The 18,404-nt window shown below is 37.9% G+C and overlaps 1 protein-coding gene across 6 annotated transcripts in view; it reads right to left on the reverse strand.

Annotated features, from left to right (window-relative positions):
* The window catches only part of apbb1 (amyloid beta (A4) precursor protein-binding, family B, member 1 (Fe65)), a 75,550-nt gene extending 69,261 nt beyond the window's left edge, over positions 1–6,289 (reverse strand). For 2 of the 6 annotated variants that reach the window (XM_067398460.1, XM_067398464.1), the window contains exon 1: positions 6,131–6,268. Coding sequence is in view for 3 of the 6 variants with exons in the window: in XM_067398461.1 (XP_067254562.1) it covers positions 6,131–6,138 (8 nt within the window). In the remaining 3 variants the exon portion in view is untranslated. Of the gene's footprint in view, positions 1–6,130 lie in introns of all 6 variants that reach the window. The other 4 variants (XM_067398459.1, XM_067398461.1, XM_067398462.1 and 1 more) reach the window with 4 other exon arrangements.
* Between the last annotated feature and the right edge of the window lie 12,115 nt (positions 6,290–18,404).

Here is an 18,404-nt window from a genome sequence, read left to right on the forward strand (position 1 = left end):
TGTTTAAGTTTCATTATCTCTACTCCCCACCCACCTCGGAGCCCAAAAAAAAGGGATGCACATTGCTGCGGATCTCCAGCAGATTATGCATCAGGGATATAAAAATGGTATACTCAAGCAAAGTAAGCTATCATTTGCTCAAATCGCTTGATTGACCCTAAGCCAACGCCTTCTGGGGATATATATTGTAAAAAATGTATTTCCCAGGGCATGTCTTGACCAGCCGATTGATTGGATCGAGCCATTCCAACCTCCCGTCTAGGTGAAGTAGGAGCCAAAGTACCGTGTTGAAATAATGGAAACCTCAGTAAACCACATTTCTCAGGGACCAGGATCTCTTCCTCCCCCGACACGGGTCGCAACTCACGGCAAACGAGTAGTCCCATTTGGGATATTTATGATGTGTTTATTTCCAAATTCTTTCAGTGTGATGATGTAATAGTTGCACACAAGAATATAAGAATATAATTTTAATTAAAAATAACTAGCCCTAGTAAGGGGGGCTAAAGGGTTGTTCTCTCTTGCCCAAGGAGAAGACCCTAGCACTACGGAGGGAAGGAGCGTGCCACCATTTTCTTCTAGAGCTGCTGTGCAGCCAAAATTATCACTGTAAAGATGCTTTGACACAATCTGCATTGTAAAAAGCACTATATAAATAAAGGTGATTTGACTTGACTTGACCCTCATGTAGTTCCAAAATCGTAAGACCTTCGTTCATCTTTGGAACAAAAATTAAGATATTTTTGATGAAATCCAAGGGGTTTCTTTATCCTCCATAGAAAGCAACGCAATTACCACATTCTTCTCTTCCGTCATTCTCCTATGCTCTTAACGTTGAATAGACGGTGCAGGCTTCCGGGTTCTAAGTCAGAATGCCGACTCAGTATTGGCCGACACTGTACACGTGAGCAGCACAACGCATGCGTGTGCTGCTGATGCAGGAGCCGGCCAATACTGAGTTGGATTTCTGACGTAGAACCTGGAAGCGCTGCATCATAAACAGCATATAATCAGCCAATTTGCTTGTAATAAATGGGAATCAGCCATGAAAAATCATAATTGGGGCATCCCCAGTAAAAATGTTAAATAAAATTTTTTTTTTTTTTTTTCATTGTAAAAAGGCAGTTTTCACAGAGCAGTGTTTTTCTAGCTTTATTAATTTGTAGTTTGTATGGTTAATATTAATGTAGGCTAATTGTCAGTGCGCTAAGGTTTACAAAAGATCATTTGGCCTGCACATGGTTAAATTTTTTCCCATCCGGCCCTCAATTTAAAATGAGTTTGACACCCCTGCTTTAAGGCAAACATGCTCAGTTTCATAAATGATTCTCGGGATACTAAAAGCAAATTATAAATGGTCAGCAATTTCAAATGAAAGATGAAGGTTGTATTAATGTTGTAGATGATGTTTTCATCCCTTTGAATGAAAATGCATTGTAGCATCTGGACCAATCAGACACACGATTATTCATTATATTTAAAGAATAATCCAGAAACTCTCCCTCACAAGTCCTGTTAATCTCCCACAACTGTAACACAGAGACAGAATTTGTGTCCTGTTCCTATTTTATTGCTGTCAGGAATTCTTTCTGAGAAGGACAAATAAACCCTCTTAATCCTATATTTTCTATATATAATCACATGAGAAATGTATAAATGTGTATCCAATTTTCTCCTCTCGTGATTTTCCTTTTATAAGGTTTATTCTATGTATTAATTCTCTCTTTTAAACTATTTTGGTATTAATGTTTCAAAGTTGCAAATTTATAGTTAACTAAAATCACATGGGTAGCATGTTTGGTATCTACGGACTCCAACTTTCGTTTCCTATTTGGTAATTTATGTTACATGTTACTAACTCTGTGACATTAGTATTACAAGAATCTAGAAGGTTCTTCTCTCAAACATCCAATCCAATGTGTGACATCTTCACCCTTTAAAATCACTGATCACAAGACCACGGTCTCTTCCTTCTCCTCTTCTCTTTTACTGAGAAATGCTGATGTGAAGATGATGCTAAGAAGCTAGAAGCTTCTAAGGAACCCCAAGCTTGTGTCAGGCTTCGGGCTAGACCTTCAATTCACTAAAGATCCTTAGAATCCAACTGGTTCTCTTTCATCATGACAATATCAGCAAAGATTCAACGGGAGCCTCCACAAATTGCATCAGGACAGTTTTAATTCAAATGGGCGAGACATGCAAGTATCAAACTTGGTCTCATTATTTGATACACTAAGTATATTTACCCCTTTTTAAGAAGGGCCTGTTAAAACTAAACTGATGGTTTGATCAAGGCTGTTGATCGGCTGAATTTCAAACAATGTTGTAACTTCTTGCTTTCCTGTATTCTGCTTCAGCTCTCTCTTTCCCTTGGTCAACTGTATGCATGTATGTGTGTGAATGTTACGAGTAGTTAAGTGTTTAGTCTAGTTAATAAAGTTGTCCATGTTTCATGCTCATATACTGAAGTCTCTAATCATGCAGATCTTGACTACATGCTCTGAGTAGTACGGTACATAAGATTGTTATTTCCCATAACCTGGAAATGAACATTTCTTAGAATTAATAAGCAATTAACAGTGAATGTTCATTGGCGAAACTATTCGTAAATTGTAAATTGATTGTAATAAAAAGTAAATTGATTGTAATATTAATTTTATTAACCGATTATAATTAGTTATGATTAAGTATCATTTATTTTGAGCTAATTTGCTACAGCATTGATGTAGTTAATCATTTGTATAACTATGGTGTACTCAGTTTTACATAAATTAGTGTAGATATACTTTTATAGACATCTGTCAAATTGCCAGACATGATATACGACTACTGATTTCTGTTAGTTGATTTCTTATAAAAACAATACTCGAGTTACTCGACTACTCATGGTTCATGCTACTGTAAATGAAAAGACATAAAAAGGTTCTTATCAATAAATGTTTATTAATTCATAACCGAATGCAACAATTATAAAAGTAAATTTTGATCCTAACATTTGCGTTGTATGCATATAACTATATGTGCATGGCTGCATGCATACAGTAATTTAATAATAACTTATAATAATAACTTTAATATTTACCAAGTTTTCAACAGTAATAAAAAGAACAAATAGAATCTTACTTCGACCGGCTTGAAAGTTTATAGTCAAACAAGTCATCGCCACTATCGTCCTCTCCCCGCACGCAGTCTTTGGTTGAGCTCATGGATCGCCGGTTTGCATTTAGAAATACAAGCGCATCGAGACATCAGTACTGAGGGAGACCTTCTTGCCTTTCATTTCAGACGCAATGTCCGTTTTTAGAGAGTCGTAGAAAATTCACCAATGCTCGTTTGCTTCGTGGTGTGCGTCTCACTAACATTTGCTTTTGCTATTGGATGTTTCAATCATAGTTAGCTGTGCATAGCTGTCATACTGCTGTTGTATTTTAAAGAACCCAGTCATGACAGTGCGTATCAATAGTAAGCGCGTGTAATCTCGTAGAATATATATGCCAAAATGAATTTTGCCGTGCATATGATACGCAGTTTTTCACGTGCATATGATACGCACTTTATAACGTATAATATAGGGACGAACCCCACACCACTAATCCTTCCCAAGACTACCAAGCATATTATATACACGCCATAAAGTGCGTATCCAATGCACGCGAAAATTCATTTTGGCATATATATTCTATGAGATTACACTCCCGTTTCTGCCACAATTGAGTAAAAAAAATATATAATTCTGTAAGCCATACTAATGAGAAACTTTCTCATAATTATGACTTAGTATCTCATTATATTGAGAAAGTTTCTCATAATAATGAGATACTCAGCATCTCATAATAATGAGAAACTTTCTCGTAATAATGAGAAACTTCTACGAATGCGCAAAGCAGCGGAGCAGTGACACGCTAGCGACATCCGCTGGTCAAATGCGATAACTCCACAACCATGGCACGTTCTGCAAAAGTGTAATCTATAATATCATTAAATAAATAACATTATTGATAAATTATGAGTAGCCTATATGACACGGGATATAGTCGTTTATTCATTTGTAACATTCATTTGTATTTTTGTGTATGAACAAGCAGAAACGCAGAGTGGTGATCCACTAATAATGAGTGGTGATCAATATTATGAGAAAGTTTCTCGTTATTATGAGAAACCAAGTCATTATTACGAGAACGTTTCTCATCATTATGAGATACTAAGTCATAATTACGAGAAAGTTTCTCATTATTATGACTTAAAGAATCATATTTTTTACTTTACTGCGGCGGAAACGGGCTTCCATACATTCTCGTCTGATCGGGTTGATTATAAAGTAGTCTTATAGAGTTGGCAAATTACAATATTTTTGTCATCCTTGATGAAATACTTCCACATCTGATGCGTAGTGTCTGTTGGTGACATTTGCATTTTGAATTAATTTATGGTTAAAGGGTTAGTTCACCCAAACAATTCTGTCATTTATTACTTACCCTCATGCCGTTCCACACCCGTAAGACCCTTGTTCATCTTCGGAACACACTGATTCATTATGCTCCGAAGCTTCATGAAGCAGCGTTTTGAAATTGGTCATCACTAAATAAGTCGTTATTTTGTTTTTTTGGGCACACCAAAAAAATTCTTGTTGCTTTATAATTTTAATATTGAACCACTGTACTCACATGAACTGATTAAAATATGTTTTTAGTACATTAATGAATCTTGAGAGAGGAAATGTCATTGCTCCCTATTAAGGCCTCACAGAGCCATCGGATTTCAACAAAAATATCTTAATTTGTGTTCCGAAGATTAACGAAGGTCTTACGGGTGAGGAACGGCTTGAGGGTAAGTAATAAATGACATTATTTTCATTTTTGGGTGAATTAACCCTTTAATGCATGCTCAAGTAGTCGACTGTTTCCGACAGCACCGACTAGTGGTTGAAGTAGTCGATCTCTCGACTACTCGACTAGTCTATGCAAGCCCTAATATATATATATATATATATATATATATATATATATATATATATGGGTCAATGACATGACAGGTCTTTTTTTTTTTGTCCAAAGCCTTAATAATAATAAAATAAGATAAGTAATAGAATAAGTAATAGAATAAGCAGTAATAGAATAAGCAGTTGAAATGGTAATAGAATAAGCAGTTGAAATTATTTCAGAGAATAGAACATGCCGTTCAGGTAGCATTTTTGTGTGTCCATTTTACTCCATGTCTATTGTAACATCCTCAAAACAAAAAGTTTTATAAAACGATAAACATCACATTTCAACCCTTTTAACCATTGTTTAAGAAAAGGGATTTGTGAATATTATTATATTTTCTAGATACATTATTAACCAAATTATTTTGCTTTTTAGAATGCACATCAGCTTCTTTTTCCGTTAAAACTGGATTCCCCTTTAAATGTCTTTTCAAAGTAGCTATACTAAACTGAGAGGTAGCCATCCAAACATTCTACGTTTTTTTTAACCTGAGGACAAATGTATAATGTTTGTGACCTGTTCAATTCAGTATGCACCACATATGCAAATTCCTAGACAACGTATCTTTAATTTGGCCAGAATCAAACAGGTAACTTAATTTTCTCCAAGCAGAGATTCTGTTGAATGTTTGTGCCACACACAATTCATAAATGTTGTTCATTGACCTTTCATGTGCCTGCTTGATAATTAAGAAAACATTGTTTGGAGGACACATCAAATAGGCCTGTTTAATGTTATTATAGAATATATAATGTTTTATATTTAAATACGTCTGAAAAGTCGTTGAAAGTATTAAAAAAAGAAAGAAAATAAACAAACAAACTAATAAATAATGAAAAAAAATGTTCCCAACTAGAGTCCCCCCAGTGAATCTCGGCCATTTCCAGCCATGATTAAAATATAATAAATAAAAGCCTGATTCATGACATCTGCCTAATATCTGAACACACACATACATACATACTTTCGGGTTAGATAAAGATTATGTCGGGACAGGACTAAAGAGGATCGAGGATAGGATCTGTCTGTCTCTCCCTGCTGATGTGTTTATCTGTCGTTCTCCCAATCGCATTCACACATTCATCGTTCACGCCATATGCGATAAACACAACGCACTCATTGTGCATAAGAAAACATTCACTCACCTCACCATTAATAAACTCGTCTCATGAATGTCGATCTCCGTTGATGTGTTTCAGAAATCTTCACCTTCCACCATCACTGTTATACAGCTAACGCTGCTAAAGCTAGCCCACGCAACACCCCAGACGACATGATGACGTAGGTACAGCGATGCAGCTAATGCTTGCAGACCACATCCTACTTGGGAATAATGCTGCCTTCACGTACTATCGGAAATTTTATAATTCCCACATCTGAAGTCGCTATTACGAGCTCATCGCATTCAAGTTTCGAAATGGGAGGGCGTTCATGTGCATTTTTTACCTAGGAAACTCGTATTTACGATAATACCGAGAGCACGTGAAGGCAGCATTACGTTTGGACCACCGCTCGAATTCGGACATTTTACCTGTGAACTCGGGGCAGATCGGTCCAGTCTATGGGTCCACCCCGATCATTTGATCTCACTTCCAAGCAGTGGCGGTTCTACCCCCCCCTGAACTTAAATAAATATACACTATATTAATATGCCAAAAATATATACAATCAGATATATAAAAAGTAAAAAAAGCAGAGAGCAACAATATTATTATCAACAAAAAATATTAAGAATATTATACAAATAAAATATGTATTATAACATTATGAATGAAATGTGCATTGTTTGGAAGAAAGTCGAGGTGTGTGACTGACTTTAGCCTATTATTAATTATATTACTGGGCTGCGTTCCAGTTCGGTTTAGACACGCTCTCGCGAACTTCCCTACACACTTCCCCTCGGGGGAATCCCTGCCGCCATTTTGAAGTGCGTTCCACTTCGTGAAGTGGACGAGGGAAGTTTATATGGACAGACCCTCGCTCCCTCGATTTTGACCGAGGGAGCGAGTCTACTTCATATGTACACATCAGGCAGCTCCATAACCCACAATGCAACACGATTGTGACGTCACCGCATATCACGTTTATTTTACCCCACCACAAACAACTCTATGATATATTAATTATTTTTTAAACATTTAAAACACACATATATACATATAGAATGCTGTATTAAACAATTTTGTAAGGGGAAAAAATAAATAATAAATCAGCTCCATTGCGTATTTCAAGTGATCAAGGGCTTAGGATGTTCCAGTTCAGCCCATACAAAGGTTCCGCCAGAAGTGGGCACTCGTGCAACGTAAGTAATGATGTACATCCGAGTCAACGAGACCGAGTGAAGTTAGCGAGGGAAGGGCATTTAAAAACCGAACTGGTACGCAGCCCCCCGCCCTATGAGGCGCCGTACTGGACAAAAGCGAGGCGAACGCCGCGAGCGAGCGAACTTGCGCGAGAGAGACCGAGTGTGCGCGCGAGCGAGCGAAATTGCGCGAGAGGGACCGAGCGAGCGAACTTGCGCGAGAGAGACAGAGTGTGCGAGCGAGCAAACTTGCGCGAGAGGGACCGAGTGTGCGCGCGAGAGATACCGAGTATGCGCGCGAGCGAGCAAACTTGCGCGAGAGAGACCGAGTGTGTCCGAGAGCAAGCGAACTTGCGCGAGAGAAACCGAGTGAGCGCGCGAGAGAGACCGAGCACACACATTTAATGTGTACAATAATTGTACAAAATATTTGTGTACAATATATATATATATATATATATATATATATTTTTTTTTTTTTTTCAGGATTCTTTGATGAATAGAGCGTTCAAAGTTCAAAAGAACAGTGTTTATTTGAAATATTATTTTTTGTAACATTAGAAATGTCTATGCTGTGACTTTTGATCGTTTTAATGCATCCTTGCTGAATAAAAGTATTATTTTCTTTAATGTCTTAAAAAAATCTTGAACTTTTTATTAATCAAGGAATCCTGAAAGAAAGCTACACAACTGTTCTCAACATTGATAATAATCATAAATGTTTCTTGAGCAGCAAATCAGCATATTAGAATGATTTCTGAAGGATCATGTGACACTGAAGACTGGAGTAATGATGCTGAAAATTCAGCTTTGATCACAGGAATGCATTACTTTGTAAAAATATACAAAAAATAGAAAACAGTTATTTTAATTTATTTATTGTAATAATATTTCACAATATTATTGTTTTTACTGTATTTTTAATTAATGTAGCCTAGTGAGCAGACGAAACTTATTTTAAAAATTAAAAATCTTGCTGATCCTGAACTTTTGAATGGTAGTTTATATTGGGATCAGTAAATATATATAAAAATGTACATGTATCAGTATATATACCTGCAAATGTACATGACTCTGATCTTTAACAAAAAAGCTCTTCCTGTCTGCACTCAATTCATAACATAGCTGGCATGTTCATGTGCGAAGTAGAAAGTGTATCAAACAATATCAGAGCCCTGGTTAGAAGGACTAGTTTACAGGTAAGAATGTTACTTATTGTTTTGTTTTTGTATATTAATCACAAGTGGGACCCATTTTCTTGCATTGTATGCAAGAAAATGCAATTTCCTCCAGATTTAATATATATATATATATATATATATATATATATATATATATGTATATATATATATATATATATATATATATATATATATATATATATATATATGCATTTGATAAGAGAAGTCATGTACATGAATGGGATCAGGGTAAGTAAATAATGAGTCTTTATTTTTAAAACTATACTGCTTTATATGTTAATCAGTATGATAACAGTTTTAAAAGGAAAATAAAAAACAATGTTAAAGAAAAAAAAATGTAAATTGCACAGTCCAATGAGAAGAACTAGTGTGTCAATAAACCTAATAAAAAAAAAAAAAAAAAAAAGGCTAAGACCTTACAGCAACTTTGAATAGATCTGATCATGCTGAGGAGGTCTGAGAAGAAAACATTAAGAAAATGTTAGTGAATAAAGCACATGCACATAAAGCAAAAATGTTTTAAATGAAAATGAACTGTTTAGTAGATTGAGACTAATAAAGTAAATACATGAGGGTGTATGTTTGTTACAGTATTGAAAACAAGACAAAATATAATCTTAACAGAATCTTTTCTTTATCTGCATGTAAACAGAAGTTGAGAGGAGGGAATAATTAAGTAATTGAGTGTGTGTCTGGAAGCTATGCTGTATGCTACACACAGCAAAACCTCCAGTGTTAAATGAACACTGTTAGTGTTTAATTAACATTGCCAGTGGATCCAACCGGATTATATAAACACTGGCAGTGTTAATTTAACACTGGATGTTTTGCTGTGCAGGTAACATGCATATGTAAATTTGCACATCTCACAAAGTCTACAAATGTACATGACTCTGATTTTACTAAATCAGAAACAGCCTACAATGTAAATGTAAATAATCTCTCTCTCTCTCTCTCTCTCTCTCTCTCTCTCTCTCGCAGGTTCGCTCGCTCTCGGACACGCTCGGTCTCTCTCGCGCGCTCACTCGGTTTCTCTCGCGCAAGTTCGCTCGCTCTCGGACACACTCGGTCTCTCTCGCGCAAGTTCGCTCGCTCGCGCGCACACTCGGTCTCTCTCGCGCGCACACTCGGTCTCTCTCGCGCAAGTTCGCTCGCTCGCGCGCACACTCGGTCTCTCTCGCGCGCACACTCGGTCTCTCTCGCGCAAGTTCGCTCGCTCGCGGCGTTAGCCTCGCTTTTGTCCAGTATGGCGCCTCATAGCCCTGTACGTTCCATTTGAGAGAGACCCAGAGGTGAAATGTCGCCCGCGCCTCTCGCCCCACCCCCTTTTACACTTCTCTCACAACACACAGCTTCTGTGCATTGTACATTTTCAGCAAGCAGGGGCGCCGGCAGCTGCAGGGAGCGCCAATTTGCCAATTCCACACACAGTGAAATTATATAAATGATGAAAAACCGCCTCGCGACGCAGATTTTTTTTTTTTTTAATCTGCTCGTGCTGCCGCCCCCAATGTGTCACGAAAAAATGACGCCCCGGGCGGCTGCCCGGTTCGCCCGTGCCTAAAACCGCTACTGCTTCCAAGATGGCGGCAAGATCCCTGTTTGCTGCTTTTTTTTTTTTTTTTTTATATAATAATAATAATAATATGAAACACACATAATGACAACAATATACTACATGCCAGAGAGCAGGAAAACAATATACCTTTTAAAAAGATTCAGTTTTTACAGCTTTCTTATTTGAAGAGTCAGAAATCAAATACATACAATTTTAACTCTTCCAGAAAAATGTTAAAGAAAGGCTTACAAAATTTACATTTGTGTACAAGATATTTGGCGAGAAACAAAATAAGATTTCAATTAAATTTTAGGAATTATACCACAAAAAAATACTCAAAATGTTTTTCCACAGATTCTTAGTATATTCACAATACCAAAATAAATGAGATACATTTTCAGTTTGGAGATCACAGAAGGAGCAATTTACTTCAAAATCATCAGAAATAAACCTTTGTAAAAAAAAAAAAAAAAAAAAAAAATGTGGGATAGCACCGATGAATAATTTTATAAGAGACTATTAAGAAATTAAATAAACATTGGTCAACTGTCTTAGAAGTCTGAGCATCAACATAAAGAGATGTAGCGGAATAAGCTAGACGTGAAAGACCCTCTGCTTTAGAAAGTAAAGTTCTACCCTTGAGAGACAAATCTCTGTGTAACCATAGATTTAGTTTCTTTTTGGTCTTTTCCATAATCGGAGAAAAGTTATCAAAACATCTATTTTTCATATCCTTAGAAATAAGTGATCCCAAGTAAGTGATTTTATCTTTCACTGGGATGCAGTCTATATTTGTCAAACAACAATTTTTAATTGAAAATAGTTCACATTTGTGGATATTTAGGTGTAAGCCTGATGCTTGAGAGAATAATCTAATACTATTAACAGCTAGAGAAACCTGAGCATGTCATGTAAGTTATGTAAAAACAAAAATAACATCTGCAAGTTGACTTAGTATGATCTCTCTTTCTGCAATATTAATGGCCTGTATAGCGCTTGCCCTAAGATAAACAGAAAGTAGTTGACCAGCTAGTAAAATAAATATGGTGATATCAGGCAGCCTTGCCTAATTCCATGTAGCAAGCTTGGCTCCCCTTAATAAGACATGGGCTCCCCTGAAAACATGATCTGTGAAATTTTGGGGGGTCACAAAAAATATTGACGATGTGTTATTTTGACATGCAATTTCAGTTTTGTGTAATGTGATCATTGTGGATTATTATGTGTAAAATTGCAAAAATATCATTCATTCATTCATGCATTCTTGTCATGAGCATCAAGGTGTGGGGGCGCTGCAGTGCAAATTTCACTGTTGAGGAGTACATGTTAACTCGAACAGCAAAGGAAGCTGACCCCAGGCCTGTGTTAAGGTGAGGCATGTTATTCGCAATTATGTGTTGTGGCTGGGTTGTTATAGGTCTGCGTGACTCTCGATGTAGTAAACCTAATTGAACGGAGGAATTTTGGTAATCTTCTGTAGCCTGACGAGTAACTTTAACCGTTGTTCTTGTGAACTCAAAGACAGCCTGATGCTTTGTTTATAGACTATTTGTGGGTGGCTGTTTGTTATTTCACCTATCAATTCGTGTCGATAATGTATAATAATGTACTACTTGCATAAAGCAAGTAGTGTACACAGTCATAGTTTTTATGTATCTTTGTAACTCATTGAAAGCCCTTTTTTTGAGGCAAGCACTAGTGCACTTTACTTTTTTAAGACGTTTAGCAAAAATTAAGGCTAAAATTTTGTAATCATTATTAAGAAGACTTATAGGACGGCAATTATCAAGAAAAAGAACTTCTTTTTTTGGGTTTAGGGAGTACTGTAATAAGGCCTTGTGTGAGTGTATGGGGGAGACAGACTTTTAAAATACTTTCTCTGAAAACTTGCAAAAGAAAAGGTGCTAAATGTTTTAATTAGTAAAACTCGGAAGACAAGCCATCCACTCCTGGAGATTTGTTAAGTTTAAAACAGTTAATAGCTTCAGTGACTTCCTCCAAACTAGCGGTAGATCACACATGTTTCTGTCTGCCCTGTTAATTTGACAGAAACTAGGTAATGAATTGAAGAAACCTGTAGCTGCTTCATAATCAAAAGAGGAACTATATAATTTTTTATAAAAATCAGCACAGAATTGTGCAATTTCTTTTGGGCTGTCAGATATAAATTCATTAATCTTTAATCTATGAATTGTATTGTGACTGGAATTATGTCTCTCAAGTAAAAATTTTGTTCACCATGCTCTAACCAACACTGTCTAGATCTGATATAAGCTCCTTCAGCTTCGGTTCTATACATCACGTTTAGTCTATTCTGCAAATTAGACAGTTCCAAATTTTCTTAGTCAGACAATGTTACTATAGGTTTTTGAGAAATAAATGCTATCTTAGAATTTTTCTTAGACTTAATTTTCTTCAGACCTCTTCTTTTTAACTAAATCACTACCATATCTTCTTAGATATTTGCCCACCTCAAATTTGAACAGTTCCCAATAAAGACTAAAGTTTTTTTCCTTTGTACCTAAATACTCTAAAATTAATGCTTCTAAATTAAGTTTAATAGACTTATGTTTCAAATGAGAGTTGTTCACTTGTTTCACAGAAAGATGCTCTATAATTATAATCCTGAGTAAGAGACAAGTGTAATATATATAGCTTTATGATCAGTAAGAGGGGTCATTAAAATAACAGATGAATTGTTAATAAATTGTTTGGAAACTACCAAAAATCAATACGAGATTGGTATGAGCCTACTTTATTTTGCCATGTATATGATATTTTAGAAGGAAATTTTTCCCTCCATATATCCACCAGTTCAAAGCGTTCCATAAATTCTTTTAAATAATTTCCTAAGGTGGAAAGGTGGCCATCTATCAAGAGTGGTCTCAAGAACAGTATTAAATTGCCTCCCAAAAGTATTATTGCCTCCCATAACTATTAAAGAATCAGGATATTTATCTAGCCAAAACAGTAACCGTTCTTCAACACAGTCTAGTAAGCCTTCGTTTTCAGATTTGGAATTATACCCATAAAAGTTAAACAAAATATTCTTGGAACACTGTGAGTTAAACTCAATCACTAAAAGAAGGTAATGTCCCGTAGTAAGATGACTGTGTAAGATGCAACCAGAAAAATTATTTTGAAATGTACAAACACCCGCTGAATGTTCTGAACCATGTGAAGCCCAAAGATTATTGCCCCATTGTGAATGGCAAAAGTTTACATCCTGAATGGTATAATGTGATTACTGGAAAAAAACAAAATCTGTTTTAAGGGTTTTAGTGAACAAAAATAACGCCTTACTTTTAATATTGCATCTTAACCCCCTCGGATTTAAGGAAACAAAGGATAACGACATGTCAACAACCAACCTTGAACAAGAGCTGCTTCAGTCAGCTGAACAATACTATAGGCTACTTAGCCAATAAACAAAATAAACTGTGAAAAAGTAACTTATAAACATAATACAGAAAGACCTGAGAATCAATGTTTACACCAAGTAAGTTCACAACAAACAGTCATGGCTTCATACCATTGCACCGTTCAAATTAGTCAGACATCGTCACGCAAGGGGGGTACACCTCCCTCCCTTTAATAAAAGCTCGGCCACCCACAAAGTACGCTTTCTTACCAGCCTTGTGTGCGATATCAATCACAGGCCATAACAGCGGTCTCTTTTCGCGATCAGTTTTACACTGGTCTTCGGTGAAGCGAAGCTTATTTTCTTGCAGAAAAGACGATTTTTTGGCCACTTTCCAAACTGCGTCACAAAGTGCACGAGAGATGAACTTCATGATGATCACTCTGGAATCCTTCTGCTCATTCCTCTTGGGACCCAGGCGATGTACTGCTTCTATGCCATCCACAAGCCTAGATTTCTCCTCCGATAACAAAGCTTGACAGATCTTTATGACTTCCCTCCAGACGTCCTCTGCCTCGTTCTCGTGAACTCCATATAATTTGAGGTTCCTTCGCCTAGAGTATGCTTCCAAATCGTACACATGGTTTTCAGTCTGATTGATCGTAGTAGTACACTTCTGTACCTTTTGTTCAATGCAGGACACATTTTCTTTAAGCATAACAACTTCAGCACAGCTTGATTCAGTTTTTTTCTCCAATTCGTCTAATCTAGCACCCAACTTTTTTCAATTCCATCTGCCCGATCGTTGAGCTGGGAGAGCGTGGTGATGATATTGTCACTATCCATTGTGATTTCTTTTTTTCTTTCTCTAACTGGCAATTGAGGGAAGTCTTCGTCATTAACAGTAATCATCTGTTCGACATAATCATGACAGATGTCCATCAAGACATTGGTAGTAGCAAGGGAGTTAGCACCTGTGTTCAATCCTTTTCTTTTTTGCTTTAAAGACATGTTTCCACCACAAGTCAACCAAGTATCATATATATAACTAACTTGAGATGAATGATAGAAAATGGGGTCTTTTATAACAAAAGAAATACTTCCCTTTCGAAAGGGAACTCTACACTGCGTTTTTACCACATTTGGGGAACATCACACGTGAACCGATGTCTGAAAGCCATGTATCAAACCACTCCAATCCTTTTGGCCGGAGACAGCCTATGACATCATCATAGCGCGACTGGGAATATAAGGAGCGCCTAGAGAATCAGTCAGTATCTTTTCGTCTTTCAGGACTGTTTTGTCTGATCGCGATTTTATTGAATCCGGTAAGGGAATCTTATATTATGCCTTACAATCGTTTCAGAGAGTGTTCATCCGTGTCCCAGGTTTTGACACTTGATGTACACATTCTGGGCGTTTTTCCGTCTGGGAGAGGAGCGCGCATAGACAGTGCTTGAGGGCGCTCTCTATGTTTTTCTGTTATTTACTGTGTGCAAATAAACATAACATTTTGTAATGTAAATGATGAATACTGTGATATGACACTAAAGCACAATGTGGCTAATGCAACAGCCGGATGGAAAATGATTAATAATTATCTTAAACCCAACAATTCACATTTATATGCAAGTATAATGAACATCCATGTAAATCAAATAAATACTTACAAGCGATGCTGTTGCAAGGATAAAGATAACAAAGATATATGGCGATTAAAGAGAGCCATCGTTACCACTGCCCGCATGGAGCATTCACTACTTCCTGAATTAAAGCAACGTCAAACTTGCCACTAGATGGAACTCTAAACCATAAATGAAGTGAACAGGAAAATAAGTGCCATGGATCACATTAAGGAATTACAGACATTAAGCAATTAAATGTGTTATCAAATTAAATAAAATATGAAAATCAAACTTGTTCCAGCACACTCCCCGCCTGGCGTGGACAACACGCCACTACTCTCAAGTCATTTAGATAGATCTAATCAAGTTTCTCAGGAGTAAGGAGAAGGATTATCTTAGTGATAGGCCGTATGAAGACCTTTGGGCCTTCCTTTTTAAAGACCTTGACTTCTACCTTACGGACTTTGTTGTCCTTGCTTGGGAAGAGTTGAGTAACAACTCCCATAGGCCATTCATTCCTTTTTTGTTGTTCATCCTTCAAGAGCACAATGCTTCCTAGTTCAATGTCAAGCTTACTAGAGAGCCATTTTCTTTTTGGTTGCAAAAGAGTCAGGTACTGCTTTTTCCATTTATCCCAGAAGGTTTGTGCTAAGTGTTGCACCCGGTGCCACTGCCGGTTATGAAGGTCTTTGACCCAATCGCCAGCCGGGACAGGAGCAATTGTGACCTTTTGAGTTAGGAGTGCATTGGGTGTGAGTATGAATGGGTCATCAGGGTCATTTGACACTGGGACAAGAGGTCGGGCATTGATTATAGCAGCAACTTCCACCATTAGAGTGGAGAGTGTCTCATGTGTGAGTGTTGAAGGTCCAAGCTGTTGGAACATTGCATCTAGTATCCTTCTAGCAAGCCCAATCATCCTTTCCCAGGACCCACCCATATGAGATGCATGAGGCGGGTTAAACTGCCAGATACAACCTTGATCCACGAGAAATTTTTTGACAGAGGTATTGTCAAGATTAGAAGAAATGTTAAGCTCCTTGCAAGCACCTACGAAATTTGTTCCTCGGTCAGAGCGTATGAGCTTCACAGGGCCTCGAATGGCAATAAAACGCCGCAGGGCATTTATGAAGCTAGATGTATCTAAAGACTCAATAAGCTCAATGTGCACAGCTCTCACACTCATGCAGGTAATTATTACTGCCCACCTTTTGCTCTGTGCATGACCACCTCTGGTACGTCGTGCTACCACACTCCATGGGCTGAAAACATCTAGCCCCACGTTTGTAAATGGGGGGTCAGTGGATACACGATCTGCTGGAAGGTCAGCCATTTTTTGAGTCTGTGGTTCCCTTCGTAGTCTTCGGCAAGTGACACATTCATGAATTACACTGCAAACACGTCTCTTACCACCAACTATCCAATAACCAGCAGCACGCACTGCACCCTCTGTGTAATGGTGTAACACTTTCTCATGATGATGTTTAACTAAAAGTGTTGCAATGTGATGTTTTCCAGGGATGATAAGGGGCTTTTTTGCTTCTAGCTCAATCTGTGCTTCTGTTAATCGTCCTCCTACTCTTAGCAGGCCGTCTGCATCTATGAATGGGTCTAAGCCTTTAAGGAGGCTTTTTTTGGGTAGCTTGTCCCCTGTTTCCAAGCTCTTATACTCTTGGGCATATGTCTCCTGTTGGACTGCTTTGATGATCGTTTTTTCAGCACATGAGAGTTCTTCAACTGTTGGAGCACTGGAACAGTAATGCCAGCCCTTGCAGCTTGATGTTTCTGTTGTAGAATCTTTATGAAGCTGACGAGATATATGAAGAAGACGTGCAATGGCATGAGTGATAGACTTCCAAGTGGAAAATTTGGAGAAGCGTTGTGTTCCAAGACTCTTACTCATCATTGTGGTCTTCAATGTGGAGACTTGGGGATGTACCTCTGTATCTGAAGAAGGATCCACAAGCTCATATGTGTTCTCTTCAGGTAGAGTCTGGTTATTTTTCAGAAATTTTGGTCCATGAAGCCACTTGGTGTCTTGGAGATGAGCAGCAGTGATAGACCTGGTTGCAATGTCTGCTGGGTTCTCATCTGTGCGCACATACTTCCATTGATTTGGATGTGAAGACTTGCGAATCCGGACTGCCGGAGACAATAGATGGCCACAGCAGGAGATGGACTGTTGCCAAACACATGAACCCGTATGCGGTACTCAATGATGTCTTCAGATGGGTCATTATTACGGAACCACAGAAACCTTAGGAAATTGCGGTCACCCTCTCTCACTAGGAAACAGTAGAACATTTGTTCATTGTCAGCTGTTATGGCCACAGCTTCCTTGCAAAATCGCATAAGCACCCCAAGAAGGGTGTTGTTCAGGTCTGGTCCAGTTAAAAGAACATCGTTCAGCGAGACATCCTCATGACGGGCACTGGAATCAAAGACAACTCTTATATTCCCGGGTTTTTTAGGGTGATATACCCCAAAGAGAGGCAAATACCAGCACTCTTCTCCTTCCATGAGAGGGGGAGCTTCTTCAGCATGGTTGTTCCTAAAAACTTTTCCCATAAAAGTAAAGAAGTGCTGTTTCATCTCTGGGTTTCTATCAAGATTACGTTTCAAGGTTGACAACCTTTTCATGGCTTGACATCTGTTGTTAGGGAGTCTGCACCCACTTTGTTGTCATCACAGGTAAGCTTAAACACTTATTGACCAAACTGACCATCTTTGTGATTGTAAACAAGTTGCTCCATAGAACACATTACATTGTAATTTTTCCAATCATTACTGTTCATCTCTTTCACATGAAAAACATTTGGACAGGGATCAAAGATGGAAGGACGTTGTTCCTTTGTGTTAGTGAAGAATGTACTCACAGTAGTAGACTTGTGAATGCCGTTCAGCCAAACGTTGCCAACTATCACCCATCCTAGGTCAAGCTTTTGTGCATAAGGAGCAATTTGAGGACCGTTTACCTGTCTGCGAACCTTATGGACTCTGATAATGTCACGACCCAGAAGAATCATGATTGGAGCATCTGGGTCCAACTCTGGTATGAATGGAGCAATAGGTTTCAGGTGAGAGTGATAGAGAGCAGCGCTGGGTGTGGGAATCTCTGCCCTGTTATCAGGAATGCTGTTACACTCTAGCAAACTTGGTAGGGAGAGGATTACCTTTCCATCTACAGACTCTATTTGGTAGCCAGATGCTTTTCGACCAATGGTCTCTGTCACTCCAGAACAAGTTCTAAGGGTATACGAAGAAGCTGGAGCGTTTTCTTTGAAGGCATCAAAGAATTCAGAACGAGCTAACGACCTATTGCTCTGCTCGTCAAGGATCACATAGACTTTCAGTGCTTTCTCAGGATGGTC

This window comes from Chanodichthys erythropterus, chromosome 10 (assembly GCF_024489055.1).
Source record: "Chanodichthys erythropterus isolate Z2021 chromosome 10, ASM2448905v1, whole genome shotgun sequence".
Lineage (NCBI taxonomy): Eukaryota > Metazoa > Chordata > Actinopteri > Cypriniformes > Xenocyprididae > Chanodichthys > Chanodichthys erythropterus.